Here is a 16918-nt window from a genome sequence, read left to right on the forward strand (position 1 = left end):
AGTGCCGATGCCAGATCCTGAACACCTAGGCCACCAGGGAACTCCCTACATGTGCTCTTGACTACAGACGTCAGAGAATTCCGGCAGTTCCTAAGGCTTCACCATACAATCATTTGCCTCCTCTTTGCTAAAGGCAACTCTCTCTATCCAAAGTGACTGCTTCCTTTTCGATCTTCTTCTTAAAAATATGTACTAGCTTTCTGGCCAACAATCACCTCTTCTAAAAAGCCAACCCTGACCTCCTTGTCTGTTGCAGATACTCTTCTGAGCACCCACGACAAACACGCTTAGCTCGCTGGTCGTGTTTATCAACGCTGACTGCTACAGTGGGCCTACTTACCTAGACAGTGTCCTACTTGGACCAAGCCTAATACGGTTCCCAGATCTTGACAGGTACTCAATAAATGTTTGTTTAATTAAATAAAGAAAATGCAAATAATTTACTATGACAATTTAATTTTTAAGAAGTTTACTAACTGATTTGCTATGGAAGATATAAAGAAATAATGAAAGACACCTATTAATGTTCAGCAGAGAAGAAAAAATAAAATAATGACCTTTATCTGGAAAATTACTAGTTAAAAGGATATTATTTACAAATCAAATTGATTCTACACTTGAACTTGTCTTTTTTTGCCTTTTTCTTGAGCCACTCCTGCGGCATATGGAGGTTCCCAGGCTAGGGGTCGAATCGGAGCTGTACCACCGGCCTACGCCACAGCCACAGCACCACGAGATCTAAGCCGCATCTGCGACCCACACCACAGCTCACAGCAACGCCGGATCCTTAACCCGCTGAGCAAGGCCAGGGAACGAACCCACAACCCCATGGTTTCTAGTCAGATTTGCTAACCGCTGAGCCACGACGGGAACGCCCGAACTTGTCTTAAAGTTGATCCAGAACAAGTGATTTGCTATAATGACTATTACCTTGCAATTGGTCAAGAAGCAGAACGGCTATTCGGTGCTGGGCTTGAATTAGCTCAAGATGCAAATCCATCATGAAACTATTTGGTGTGACTGGTTTGCACAGGTCTCCGTCTACATAGTTGGTGTGCTTTGGCAGAATGGGAGTCAAAATTTAAGAGGAATACGATTATCAAAACACACTAAAAATAGCTCTATTCTGTTATCACTCAGGCTATTGTTTCACCCGTAGGCATTAAATTCTGCTCACTTCCCAACTCTTTGCGAAGTGGCTTATGCATTAATAGAATCTGCTTTTCATATTCCCCAGTGGCCGCTTCAATGACAGGTTCAAAGACTCCTCACCCTCCTTGATTTCTACTGGGAAGAGGGAGAATATATTACTGGCCTAAGAGAAGGAAGCCACCACCAACCATGCTTTATTTACCTACTTACAAGGCCAGCCCTCTTGCCAATTAAGTAAAACTTTAATGTAAGAGCTTCGCATTCTCACCATGGCATAGCAATGGTCAACCACTGATGATCCATTTGGCAAAGCAGTTAACATGCAGTTCAAATTTACTCCATCAATTGCTTTATCAAGAAGTTCATAGGCCAAAAGTAACTGTTCCTCAGGTTTTTTCTAAAGGAATTTTATAAACAAAACAGAAAAGCCAAAACTTAAGAGAAAATCATATGCAACACGTCCAAACTTCTTTTAACAAAAACTCAAAGCCAAATAAATTTAAATAGTCTATCCAAGATCAATAATGCTATGTTTCTTACTAAGTGTGTTCATCTTTGATTCAAGGAATAGTATTATGAATAAAGGTGAAATACATACATTCATCTATGAATAAAGGTGAAATAAATACATTCATCATTTTTCCAAATATAAATTAAACTTTTCACAAACATGGACATAACTTCCTTTTACGGTTTTCAAAATTCTGATCATACCAAATGAATGTGTAAATTTTTTAAGTGCAACCCATAATTTTTTCATTTTCACATAATTTATTTTGCAAGTTAATTTTCATTAAATCTCAGAATCTCAGAGCTGGAAATTTGGAGGCCATCAGATCAATGGTCTACATTATGATTTTCAGGAAGTAAATACCTTTTCATTGTCATTATCCTCCCAGAGGGACAAACACAGAGAATAACATGAAGAGCATCCAGCTTTGCTCAAACGTTCTAGTTTTGTTTTCAGAAAATGTGTGGCAAATACAGCACCTGCACGCAGACCGCTGAAATCCCCTGCATGAGGTTCACAAGGACGCTCCTCTTCCGTGACTCTCGCGGGAGCCACTGTCTTGGAATTTGGTTTTCACCGTATTCTTTTGCATGTTTTTAAACTTTTACTACTTGTGCATGCATCCATTAATAATATGCACTACTGCTTTGCATATTTTTTATTTCTCTTGTAAATTCTGTGATTCACTTTTTTTCATTCAGCCATGTGTCCTTGAAACCTCCTGCTGGTGTGTGCAACGCAGTAGGTCAGTCAGGGTTTGGTTAGAAACACAGGGCAACTCTAGGTCTTCCAAGAAGAGAGGGATTTAATACATAGACCCAGAGGTGACCGTCATTGCTGGAAGGCCTGGGGGAGCAAAGCATAACAAAGCTGCCCGTGATAATTTTACTGCATGCAGGAATCTAAATATCCAGGAGGCAGCTGACAACCTCAAGAATCTACCACACTGAAACAAGTAAATTGTAAGGGCTTGCTCGGCAAGGCTGGAAATTTAACTTCTTCCATCCGCCTCTGCAAAATAAGAACTCCCTCTACCCTTGTGCATTACAAAGTCATGCAAACGCCCCTCCCTGGAAGACTAGCCTAGAACTATCGGGAAATGAGACGGTAGGGAACGCAGTCCCAGGCTTTCTCCCTGCAGTGGGAAGGTAACCATAGAAGGGGAGGGCAATGATGCCCAGCTGACCCAAGTCAACACCACTTCAGTTCATTCATCTTCACAGATAGCATGATACAGTGCTGCACTAAGGACCATGTCACAAGGTACTCATCCACGTTAAGCTGAGGGATGTTTAGACTGCTATCACTAAAAAAAATGTACAATATATTTATACCAGACTGATATTCCCTTTACAGTCCTTACACCCTTTTCCTGATTTCTGTTTTTACATAGCTGTCTAAGCCCCTCTAGGACATGTTGCTACGAAGAATAACAGATATCTTTAAGTTGTTACATCAGTATAAAGGGACTGCTCTTAATCTTTTACCATAGCTATAACAGTCATTAAAGGTCTTTGAATAATCCCTTTATGGGATACAGAAGTTCTCGTCCATTCCTAACTTAAGAGTTATTTTTTAAACAATGGTTGTTGAATTCTGGCAAATGCTTTTGATGCATCTCTTTCATGAGGTGGTCATATTTTTTCCCTTTCACCTGCTAATGCAACACATTGCATTATAGATAGATTTTCTAATGCTAAGTCATCCTTGCATTCTGGAAGATAGGTAATCTGATTACACACATTCATTCAAGATATATATAGCCATTCAAGAATCAGAGTCTCAGAGTCCACACTGTGTCACAGTAGGTTAAGAATAGGACTGCAGTGACTCAGGTTGATGCAGAGATACAGGTTTGATCCCCAACCCGGGAACTTCCACATGCTGCAGGTGCAGCCATTAAAAAAAAGAAAAAAAGAATGAGAGGCTCAGGGAGGTTCCCAAGCAGTGCAAGTGATATAAATTTGAATAACAGACTTACAGGAGGGCAGCCCCAAATTATAAACCATTTGGAAGAGAGACTTTCTCCCATTTACTTCACTTCTTACTTTCTCCAAATGGAGAAACCTCTCCATCACACAGGCAGATATTTTGCTAGTCTAACTTTCCCTAGGAGGAGTCTTTTGTAGGTTCTAATTTAATGTGTCTGAGTTCCAAGCCCCATCTTTCATGTGCTCAAGGCCCATTTCTTATTCCTAGATGGCTAGGCATCTAAGTTTCTTTGTAACTGTGCTCATCAATCTACAGCAGCATCTATTCTTAAACTTACCATTCTGGTTTTCAGTTCCCCTTTCTATTTTGGCCCCTGGGATTTACCTTCATTTCTTGTGAGCTCTGCAGTGTGCTTGGGGATATTTGTTCCATTCTGTCCAAAATTTCTAGGGCTTTTGTAGCAAATGGGTTCTTGGGTCATCTAGTTTTCCGTTTTGCCACACACAGAAGTCTCTAAGGATACCTTTCAACACCAAAAAGTTTCAAAGACCCCCCCACATGCCTGCATTCTATCCTCACCACCACTACAATCATCTTTTCATCATCTCAGCTAATATTTATTTATTTATTTATTTATTTTTTGTCTTTTGTCTTTTGTTGTTGTTGTTGTTGTTGTTGTTATTGTTGCTATTTCTTGGGCCGCTCCCGCGGCACATGGAGGTTCCCACGCTAGGGGTTGAATCGGAGCTGTAGCCACCGGCCTACGCCAGAGCCACAGCAACGCGGGATCCGAGCCGCGTCTGCAACCTACACCACAGCTCACGGCAACGCCGGATCGTTAACCCACTGAGCAAGGGCAGGGACCGAACCCGCAACCTCATGGTTCCTAGTCGGATTCGTTAACCACTGCGCCACGACGGGAACTCCCTCAGCTAATATTTAATTAGAACATGTTCTGGGAGTTCCTTGGGCCAAACGGTTCTGGGAGTTCCTTGGGCCAAACGGTTCTGGGAGTTCCTTGGGCCAAACGGTTAAGGATCCAGCATTGTCACTGCTATGGCTTGGGTTTGATCGCTGGCCCAGGAATTTCTGCATCCTGTGGGCGTGGCCAAGACACATACACACACACACAAACTCAAAAACATGTTCCAAGTACTGGACTAAATGTTTAAGTGGACAAATTTTTAAATTCGCATAATCCTATGAGGCATTGATTAATTATTAAAATTTTATAATCCATTTGCCAAAAAATAGCTGTCATGTATTCAGCACAACTTTAAAGTTTTTTAAAAATATAACAGCACCTCACGTATTTTTTAAATAGTGGCATGTATATACACAAGCAATATACTTTATCCCACCAAGAGACTCTTCTAGGTGAGCATATGGATTTTGGACTATCCTTGCGATAAATTCTCACCCCTTCTCCCCACTTTACTACCTTCCAGATAGGTCTGAGGCTCTAAGTGGACATTCAGTGCCCTTCGTGAAACACTGAGTTGCCACCTGTGCCCGTTACTGGTTTCCACAACATTACCAATATTAATTTAAATTTAAATAGTACAGGTAGAATAGATACTATTGTTATAATTTACAGAGGAAGACACTTATGTTCAAACAGAGGAAATAGTTTATTCAAGATCACACATTAAAGTCAAGATTCAACTCCAAGTCTCCCAATACCAACTGCTCTGCCTAGACCACACAAGTGAATCACCCTACTACTTCTACCACATGCCCCTGTACAGCTGAGCAGGTTGTGTATGGCACAATTTTAGGGGTGCCATTCACACCATTATCATCATAGACTTCTATATTTATTTTGACAGTATACCAGCAGAAGGCAACAAACCATCTCAAGGAAAGAGTGTATTGCTCTAATTTAAACACGGTAGCAGTAGTTCAAAAGCCATAAAAAAGAATGAAACAATGCCACTTGCAGCAACGTGGATGGACCTAGAGATTATCATACTTGGTGAAAAAAGTCAGACAATGATGAATACATGAAATCACTAATATGTGGAATACAATTTTAATATGATAAAAAACACTTATTCACAAAACAGAAACAGACTCAAAGATTTTGAAACAAAACTTATAGTTACCAAAGAGGAAATACGAGAGGAGGAATAAACTGGGGGGTTGGGATTGGTATATATAACCTACTATATATAAAATCAGTAAGTAACAAGGAACTACCATAAAGCACAGTGAAATCTACTCAATATTCTATTATGGCCTATATGGGAAAATAATCTGAAAAAGAATGGATATATGTGTATGTGTAACTGATGTGCTTTGCTGTACACCTGAAGCTAACACAATATTGTAAGTCAACTATACTCCGAGACAATTTTTTAAAAAGAGAAAGAAAAAACCATGCAATGGCTTCACTTTTCACATAGAATAAAATTTTAAATACTTTAAAAAATACAATCAGTATGACATTATTTATATAAATTTTAAAACAATACTGCTTAAGAATATACACCTATATAATAAAATCACTAAAATGTCTGGAATTTATAATCATTTTATTTACAACAGCAGTTACTGCTCAGTAGGAGGAAAAGCTAAGTGATCAAGAGGAGTTAGTAGAGGAGGTGAGTTTCAACTCTACCCATGATGTTTTTTTTTTTTTCTCAAAGAGTGATGGGGAGGAGATGGGATTAAGATGGCAGAGTAGAAGGACTGGAGCTCAACTTCTCCCATAAAAGCAACAAAATTACAACCAAATGCCAAACAACGTTCAACCAAATAGACTGGAAACTTTCAAAAAAGATATCCTACTCCAGAAGACAAAAAGGAAGCCATATCAAGATGGTAGGAGGGGCAGTTATGCAATATAGGCAACCCCATACCTCCTGGGTGGGCAGCACACAGACTAGAAAGTAACTGTACCACAGAGACTCACCTATGGGAGTGAGACTTTTGAACTCCAAGTCAGGCCCCACGCCTGGGTATCTGGCATTGGGAGAAGAAGCCCCCTGAGCATTTGGCATTGAAGGTTACTGGGGCTTGTGCACAGGAGCTCCACAGGATTGGGGAAAACAGAGACTCCATTCTTGAAAGGTGCACACAGGCTTTCATGTGCACTGGGTCCCAGGGCAAAGCAGAGATGCCACAGGAATCTGAGTCAGACCTGACTGCAGGTCTTGGAGGATCTCCTGGGAAAAAAAGGGGTGACTGTGGCTCATTGGGGGGGAAAGACATTAGGGGAAGAGGTCTCTGGAATAATCATCAGTGTGTGTTCCTATAGAGGTGGCCATTTTGGGAAAATCTGACCCCACCCATCAGCACTGAGAAGCCCCAGGTCAAACAATTATCCAGGTGAGATTGCAGCCCCACCGATCAGAAAACAGGCTGCCTAAAGACCCCCTAGGCACACAGCTGGCTCTAATCTCACACAGAGACCCCATCCACCAGAGGGATAAGAATCAGCTCCACCCACCAGTTGGCAGGCACCAGACCCTCCCATCAGGAAGCCTACAGCAAGCCCCTGTACCAACTTCAGCTACAAGGGGGGCAGACATCAGAAGTAAGACAGGCTACAACTCTATTATCTACAAAAAGGAGACCACACCAAAAATCAACACAAAATGAAAAGACAAAGAATTATGACTCAGATAAGAGAGTAAGAAAAAACCCATAAAAACAGCCAAGTGAACTAGAGATTATCAACCTCCATGAAAAGGACTTTATACTGATGATACAGAAGATGAAACAAGACCTTGGAAATGAACTGGAGACAAAGAGTGAAAAATTACAAGAAACATTGAGCAAAGAAATACAAGATTTAAGGATTAAGAAAGCAGAGATGCAAAATACAATAACTGAAATTAAAAAATCATTAGAAGCAAACAAGAGCAGAATATAGGAGGCAGAAGAACAAATACGCGAGGTGGAGGACAGGCTAGTGGAAACCACTGATATGAAATAGAAAAGAGAAAAATGATTGAAAAGAAATGAATACAGTCTCAGAGAACACTGGGACAATGTTAAACACATGAACATCCGTATTATAGGGATGCCAGAAAGAGAAGAGAGAGAGGAAGGAACAGAAAAAATATTCGAAGAGATAATAACCCAAAACTTCCCTAACATGGGAAAGGAATCACTCACTCAAATCCAGAAAGCACAACGAGTACCATATAAAATAAATCCAAGGAGGAATACCCTGAGACATACATTAATTAAAGTGAAAAATTAAAGACAGAGAAAATATTGAAGACAACTAGGGAAAAGAAACAAATAACATACAAGGGAACCCCAATAAGGTCATCAGCAGATTCTTCAGCAGAAACTCTGCAGGCCAGAAGGGAGTGGCACAATACACTTAAAGGGATGAAAGGAAAAAACCTCCAACCAAGATTACTCCACCCAGCAAGGCTCTCATTCAGATTTGAAGGAGAAATCAAAAGCTTTACAGACAAGCAAAAGCTAAGAGAATTCAGCACCATTCAATCAGCTCTGTGGCAAATACTAAGGGAACTTCTCTAGGTAGAAGAGAAAAGGCCACAACTACAAACACAAACATTACAAAGGACAGGCTCACCAGTAAAGGCATACATATAGTAAAGGTAAGAAATCATCCACATACAAATATGCCACCCAAATCAGACATTCTGAGAAAAGGAGGTTACAAATGCAGGACACTGGAGGTGCACTTGCAATTAAGAGACCAACAACTTAAAACAACCTCATATATATATAGAGAGAGACTCCTATATCAAAACTTCAGGGTAACTGCAAACCAAAAATTGACAATTGATACACACATAAAGAAGGAAAACCAACTCAAATACAACACCTAAGACAGTCATCAAACCATAAGAGGAGAGAACAAGAGAAGAAGGGAGGAAAAAAAACAAAAACAAATCCAAAACAGCTCATCAAATGGCAACGAGAACATATATATCAATAATGACCTTCAATGTGAAGGGACTAAATGCCCCAACCAAAAGATATAGACTGGCTGAAGGGATACAAAAACATGATCCATATATATGCTGTCTTCAAGAGACCCACTTCACTTCTAGGGACACATACAAATTGAAAGTGAGAGGATGGAAGAAAATATTCCATGCAAACGAGAAGCAAAAGAAAGCTGGAACAGCAATACTCCTATCAGAAAAAATAGACCTTAAAATACAGAATATTATAAGAGACAAAGAAGGACATTACATAATGATCAAAGGATCAATCCAAGATATGACCACTGTAAATATATATGGATCCAACATACGATCACCTCAATATATAAGACAACTGCTAAAAACCTTAAAAGGACAAATTGACAATAACACAATAACACCTGAGGACTTTAACACCCCACTCTCAGCAACGGACAGATCATCCCGACAGAAAATCAACAAGGAAACACAGGCCCTAAATGACACATTAGGCCAGATGGACTTAATATTTATAGAACATTCCATCCAAAGGCAGCAGAATACACATTCTTCTCAAGTGCACACGGAACATTCTCTAGGATTGAGCTCATTCTGGGCCACAAGTCAAGCCTTGGTAACTTTATTTAAATCATATCCAGCATCTTTTCTGACCAAAAGGCTATAAATCAACTACAGTTGACATCAACAAGAAGAAAAAAAAACTGCAAAAAATGCAAACACATGGAGACTAAGCAACATGCTACTGAACAACCAACGGATCACTGAAGAAAGCAAAGGGGAAATTAAAAAATACCTAGAAGCAAAGACACAATAATCCAAAACCTATGGGATGCAGCAAAAGCAGTTCTAAGAGGAAAGTGTATAGCAATACGAGCCCACCTCAGAAATAAGGGAAAGCTCAAAGAAACACCTAACTTTACATCTAAAGCAAGAGAGAGAAGAACAGACAAGACCTAAGGTTAGCAGAAGGAAAGAAATCATCAAGATCAGAGACAAAATAAATCAAATAGAAACAAAGAAAACCACAGAAAAGATCAATGAAACTAAAAGCTGGCGCTTTGAAATGATCAACAAAGTTGATAAACCCTTAGCCAGACTTAGCAAGAAAAAGAGAGAGAGGACTCCAATCAATAAAATTCGAAACAAAACAGGAGAAGTTACATCCGTCATCACAGAAATACAAAGGATCATAAGAGATAACTACAGCATTATATACTAATAGAATGGACAACCTAGAAGAAATGAACAACTTCTTAGAAAAGTAGAACCTTTCAAGTCTAAACCAAGATGAAATAGAAAAGATGAGTGGACCAGTCACAAGCACTGAAATTGAAACTGTGACTTAAAAACTTCCAACCAAAAAAAGTCCAGGACCAGATGGCTTCACAGGCAAATTCTATCAAACATTTAGAGAAGAGCTAACTTCTACCCTTCTGAAATTATTCCAAAAAACACTCTCAAACGCATTCTATGAGGCCATCACCCTGATACCAAAACCAGACAAAGATACTACAAAAAAAGAAAACGGCAGGCCAATTTCACTGATGATGAACACAGATGCAAAAATCCTCAACAAAATACTAGCAAACCAAATCCAACAATACATTAAAAGGATTATACATCATGATCAAGTAGGATTTATCCCAGGGATGCAAGGATTCTTCAACATCTGCAAATCAATCAGTGTGACATACCACATTAACAAACTGAAGAATAAAAACCACATGATCCTCTCAATAGATGCAGAAAAAGCCTCTGACAAAATCCAACACTCATTTCTGATAAAAACCCTCCAAAAAGTGGGCAGAGATGGAACCTATCTCAACATAATAAAGGCCACCTATGAGAAACCCAGAGCTAACATCATTCTCAATGGTGAAAAGCTGAAAGAATTCCCACTGAGATCAGGAACAAGACAAGGATGTCCGCTCGCACCACTACTCTTCAGCATAGTTTTGGAAGCCCTAGCCACAGCAATCAGAGAAGGAAGAGAAATAAAAGGAATCCAAATTAGAAAGGAAGAAGTAAAACTATCGCTATTTGCAGATGACATGATACTATACCTAGAGAATCCTAAAGACCCTCTCAGAAAACTGTTAGAGCTCATCAATGAATTTGGCAAAGTCGCAGGATACAAAATTAACACACAGGAATAGAATGGCATTTCTATGTACTAACAACAAAAGATCAGATAGAGAAATTAGGGAAACAGTCCCATTTACCATCACACCAAAAAGAATAAAATACTTAGGAAAAAACCTACCTAAAGAGACAGAAGACCTACCTAAAGACAGAAGACCTAAAGGTTTAAAAGGATGTATAATCCTTTTAATCCTTTTAGCGTCTAAAAACTGTAAGACACTGATGAAAGAAATCAAAGATGACACAAATAGATGGAACGACATACCATGCTTGGATTGGAAGAGTCTACATTATCAAAATGACTACACTACCTGAGGCAATCTACAGATTCAATGCACTCCATATCAAATTACCAAGGACATTTTTCACAGAATTTGAACAAAATATTTTAAAGTTTGTTTGGAAGCACAAAAGACCCAGAAGAGCCAAAGCCATCCTGAGAAAGAAAAAAATGGAGCTGGAGGAATCAGGCTCCAGGACTTCAGACTATACTACAAAGCAATAGTCATCAAAACCGTATGACACTGGCACAAAGACAGAAATACAGATCAGTGGAATAGGATAGAAAACCCAGAATGAAACCCACACACCTATAGTCAACTCATTTATGACAAACGAGGCAAGAATATACAACAGAGAAAAGACAGTTCCTTCAACAAGTGGTGCTGGGAAAACTGGACAGCCCCATGGAAAAGAAGGAAATTAGAACACTTCCTAACACCATACACACAAAAAAACTCAAAATGGATTAAGATCTAAATATAAGACCGGATACTATAAAACTCTTAGAGGAAAACATAGGCCAAACACTCTCTGACATAAACCACAACAATATCTTCTTAGAGCCACCTCTTAGAGTAATGTCAATAAAAACAGAAATAAACAAATGAAACTTAATTAAACTTAAAAGTTTCTGCACAGCAACGGAAGCCCTAAACAAAATGAAAAGACAACTCACAGAATGGGAGAAAATATTTGCAAATGAAGCAACTGATAAGGGATTAATCTCCAAAATTTATAAACACCTCCTACAGCTCAATACCAAAAAAAAAAAAAACAAAAACAAACAAACAACCCCATCAAAAAATGGGCAGAAGCTCTAAACAGACAATTCTCCGAAGAAGACATACAGATGGCCAAAAAACACATGAAAAGATGTTCAACATCACTCATCATTAAAGAAATGCAAATCAAAACCACTATGAGGTACCACCTTACACCAGCCAGAATGGCCATCATTGAAAAGCCTACAAACAATAAATGCTGGAAAGGGTGTGGAGAAAAGGGAACCCTATTACACTGTTGGTGGGAATGTAAATTAGTGCAACCACTGTGGAAAACAGTATGGAAATTCCTCAGAAAACTAAAAATAGAATTACCATTTGATCCAGCAATCCTACTCCTGGGCATCTATCCAGAGAAAACCATGACTCGAAAAGACACATGTACTCCAATGATCACTGCAGTGCAATATACAATAGCCAAGACATGGAAACAACCTAAATGTCCACTGACAGAGGAGTGGATCAAGAAGTGGTACATATACACAATGGAATATTACTCAGGCATTAAAAGGAAAGAAATAACCGCATTTGCAGCAGCATGGATGGCCCTAGAAATGATCATGCTAAGCCAAGTCAGTCTGACAATGAGACACCAACATCAAATGCTATCACTTACATGTGGAATCTGAAAAAAAGGACACAATGAACTTCTTTGCAGAGCAGATACTGACTCACAGACTTTGAAAAGTTTGTGGTTTCCAAAGGAGACAGGTTGTGGGGTGGGGGGATGCACTGGGGGTTTGGGATCGAAATGCTGTGATGATCATTACACAACTGCAAATGTAATAAATTCATTGAGTAATAAAAAAAATTTAAAATAGTAATATAACTATAAATCCTTTTAAAATACTTTATCTTGCTTACTTTTGGAGTTGATTAGATTTTTTCTAAAGGAATGGCAAAAGGTAGAAAAATGTCCCTATAGTTCTCAAGGTATATGCAAACCACAATTTCTCAGAGAGTAAATATTCAAAATTATTTCCATAATTTACCATTATACATTTACAAATCTAATATTATTTGAAAATTAAAATTCATGCTTTTAATTATATTTTTAAAAATATTTTGTAATACCTTTAATATTGGAAGAGTTTCCATGCTCCCTTTCTGAGTCCCAAGCAATTCATTAGTCCCGTCTTTTAAAGGTGTATCTGAAAAAAGGAAAGAAAGGAAGGCAGAGAGGAAGGAAGAGAAGGAGGAAGAGAGAAAGGGGGGAGAGTGAGGAAAGGGAGGCAGAAAGGAAGGAACCAAGGGAAGGGAAAAAGAAAGAAAGAAAGAGAGAGGGAGAGGGAGGGAGGAAGAAAGGAGAAGAGAGAGGGAGGGAGAGAAGGAAACGTGCCCAAGGAGAAGGAAGAAGAGGAAGAAACAGGACAAGGAGGAGGAGAGAGTAGGAGAGAGGAAGAAACAACGGGAAAGAACGAAGGACCAGAGAAAATAAAACGATGAGAGAGAAAACTGGAAATACAACAGTGAATCAGAATAATTATGCCAAATGAAAACATTATGCTAACTTAGTCACCTTTTTAATTACTCGTGATTTTAGAAATTATTCAACACTTAGAAGCTGCCTGAATACCAAGTTATTTCTTCCACATAATCACATTCTGTCTTTCCATTAGTTAATTTAAAAGCACCTTGTAATAAAACAAACCAACTGCAAATCTTGATGATCAACAAGGTAATATTACGGCACAGAGAGTGGTGTTTATATATATTCTATGTAGTCCATTGAAAAGTATTCAGACAATAAGTGTAGAAATTTATAAATTTAGACAAATATCAGAGAAGTCTAGTTTAAATTAGAAGAATACAAATAATAAAAATGTATATGGCAATGCTAGTCTCCTAGTCTTAAAGTTATTTAATAATTCCAATTAAATAATGTACTGTTTAATAAACAGGCTAATAAACACATATCTTGAAGCATCTTATCATAATTAACATACAAGAATGACTTCTACTTTGTGTTTTATATGCCATTAAGATGATGAGAATAACACTGTTGGCAAAGTTATAAAAATTTATGTATCTAAACGGGGACAACCTCTCATTACATAAATGTGGCCATTTTCAAATGCACAAATGGATCATGCTTCAATACTGATTAGTTCTTTAGAAATGAAACCTTATCACAAAGGATCAGTTAACCAACGGCACAAGGAGGCAAAGAGCCAAATCCAGAATGTGGGAAATCCTACGGGGTGATGATGATTCAATTTCTTCGGGGTGTGGGGGGGGAGGACAGGAGGAGCGGCCCGAGGTTACAGAGAGATGCTTAAGAGACACGGAAGAAAATTAAATGTGTGGGCTCGTTTGGATCCTAATTGGAATAAACATTTTTGATACAATCAGGGACAAAGGAATTTTTTTTTTGCTAATTTTGTAAGGCATAATAATAGGAGCATTGTGGTTTTTTAAAAAAGGAAGGAAAAAAACTTGTCTGTTAGACCCCCCCCACACACACACACACACGCACACTCACATGCAGGCTGAGGGCATTTTTTGGTGAAATGACATGACGCCTGCTTTAAAACACCAGGAACAAAGTGTTGCCAGAAGAGATGAAAGAAGACAGGCAAAATGTTCTTCATTATTTGTACTGGAGAAGGTGTACACTGGTGACTTATTTCATCTCTACACATTTGAAATTCTCCATGATAAAAGTTACAAAAAAGGAAAAAGCATTTTAAGACAGGATATGTCAAAAAATCCAATCCATCTGTGTGTGTGTGTGTGTGTGTGTGTGTGTGTGTGTGTGTGTGTGTGTGAGTGTTGGTGGGGGAGGTCAAGAATATAGCTGGTGGGGAGTCCCGTCGTGGCACAGTGGAAACCAATCTGACCAGCATCCATGAGGACGCAGGTTTGATCCCCGACCTGGCTCAGTGGGTTAAGGATCCAGCGTTGCTGTGGGCTGTGGTGTAGGTTGCAGGCGCGGCTCGGATCAGGCATTGCCATGGCTCTGGCGAAGGCCGGTGGCTACAGCTCGGATACGACCCCTAGCCTGGGAACCTCCACATGCCAAGGGGACCCTAAAGAAATAAAAAGAATATAATGGTGACCAGCACACACTCTCTCCCTTCACGAAGTGTACACTCGAGCAGGAAACAGAAGAGAGGGAGGGAGGATACAAGAGCGGCAGGGGGGAGAGCCAGAATGGGGGAGAGCAAGAAGGGCAGGTGGACCTGAGGAACACGGACGGGAAACACGAGTGAGGAGAAGACACAGGGTTTTATCCGCCCCTGAACCAGGGAGCATATAATCTTATCTTAACATCACACTTGGTTGATTTAAAATGATCAGTGAAGCACGATACTGAAATGCCTAGTTTCCATTAATAGCAGTTAACCTGGTGAGAAAAGAATGTGATTATATATATATATATATGTATATATATATATATATATACATATATATATATATACACATAGCATGTGTGACTGGGTCACCTTGCTGTACAGTAGAAAGTTGACACAACACTGGAAGCCAGATATAATGGAAAAAATAAAAATCATTTAAAAAAAAAGAAGTTAACCTCTGCATTGTATATAACCTGTGAATTGTATGATAATTTATACATATATTCATATGTATATGTATTCATAATCTCAACTTTTTTTTCATTCAATGTTTTACCTAGAGACTTTTTAAGTTTTCTTCTTGGGTTTCCTAACGACTCCAGTATTTCACTTAATCGTAATGTGACCTCTGCCACCACCACCACGTCAATGTTTTCCATGTTATAGCACTGAATTACTTCATTTATCTGCCAGAGAAGGTAAACCCACTAAAAAAAGAAGATATACAATAAAATCAATTGAAAGTACATTACCATGTAGAGTCACCTTTTATAAAACTTAAGTTTATAAAACTCAAAACCACAAACTTCAAATGATGTGAACTGACACACAGGTACTCCTCCTTTTTCGCAGATCTTAATTTTATGTGACATAAAGATCAATAATCCTAATAAGATGATATTTAATAATCAATCTGTTTTTATAAATTCATAAAGAAGATTAACTTAAGCTTACAGCCTACATATCTATAGTCACATTGGAAAATTTATCATTTTTTTTTTTAATCTATCAGTGAAGATTATCTGGAGCCTCAAAATTCTCCTTCTCCCTTCAAAACACAGTTTTTGCGATGACTATCAAAGTCCTTCAAAATAGTGAGGGGGAAGCAGGGGTAGCCGGCTCCATGCTGGGCACATGGTAGTTTTCACACCTATAACCCCAAGCTTAGCATGTCAAATCAACCATCACACCTTGAGAGCAAGAGTGAGAAAACAGCATTAATGTACCCACATCATTACTTTATTAAAGTGTATGATAAAATCATGCCCATACATCCTAATGGAGCTAATCTTAAGAGGCCTCAAAGTCGTAGATGACTAGGTTATTGTTAAAATATTCTCTAAGCTTCCGGGCTATAATATTCACCTGCCCAGCTTTCTCCTTTCCATGAAAAAGCTCTTTAAAATATACTATTATTACAGAAAAAAAAAACCTTAAAAGCCTTACTCATTTGTATTTTCTATTATTAACCTTCTTAATGAATTCGTCCAAGTTCACGTAACCTTGAACACACTACATTTACTCTTCCCTTAAAAGCTTAAAACACATCCCCGCTCCCCAAAACTAAGGTGGGGCCGGAGTGTAGGGAATACACTTAAAAGGAAGGCTCACTCACCCCTGGACTGAAAGAACAGTAATTATGCAAGTGGATAAACAGGGAAAATTTAGATTTAAAATATGTATCACAAATTAAACTAGCAATAACCAAAAGCATCTGAAGGAAAACAAAAAGGAATACTTTATTAGTACTGATTTTCTGGGTGAGCTTCGCAGAGTCATTCCTGGCCACATTGAGCCGCTGGAGGCCTAATTTGCATTTCTGCCACAGGAACATTATCGTGTCCACCACAATTTCCTTATCAGGCTGAGCATCCTGAAAACAAAAGAGGTAAAGTAAGTTGATGAGAAGAATAAGACACACGGGTAGAGATACATAACATTTCATGTGTGCCAGGCACCATTCCAAGAGCCTGACACCTACAGCAATGAGTGTTTGGCGTCAACCCCAAAGTTCCTTTGCTGAATTCCTAACTCCCAGTGTGAAGGTATTATGAGTGCCTTCAGGAAGCAGTTAGGTCGGAGGGTGGAGTCCTCATGAATGAGAACGGTGCCCTTTATAAAAGAGAC

At 38.9% G+C, this 16918-nt stretch overlaps 1 protein-coding gene across 14 annotated transcripts in view; it reads right to left on the reverse strand.

Annotated features, from left to right (window-relative positions):
* Positions 1-16918, reverse strand: part of CFAP54 (cilia and flagella associated protein 54) — a 312009-nt gene that overhangs the window by 248107 nt on the left and 46984 nt on the right. For all 14 annotated transcript variants that reach the window (XR_014804323.1, XR_014804322.1, XR_014804320.1 and 11 more), the window contains 5 exons: positions 16530-16664; positions 15348-15498; positions 12789-12865; positions 1421-1549; positions 931-1057 (listed from right to left, as the gene is read on the reverse strand). Coding sequence is in view for 8 of the 14 variants with exons in the window: in XM_084957512.1 (XP_084813638.1) it covers positions 931-1057; positions 1421-1549; positions 12789-12865; positions 15348-15498; positions 16530-16664 (619 nt within the window). In the remaining 6 variants the exon portion in view is untranslated. The remainder of the gene's footprint in view (positions 1-930; positions 1058-1420; positions 1550-12788; positions 12866-15347; positions 15499-16529; positions 16665-16918) is intronic.

Source organism: Sus scrofa, chromosome 5 (assembly GCF_054392235.1).
Source record: "Sus scrofa isolate SSC_HxYL_T2T_F1_AM1 chromosome 5, Sscrofa_HxYL_maternal_Yorkshire_Landrace_v2.0, whole genome shotgun sequence".
Taxonomy (NCBI): Eukaryota; Metazoa; Chordata; class Mammalia; order Artiodactyla; family Suidae; genus Sus; species Sus scrofa.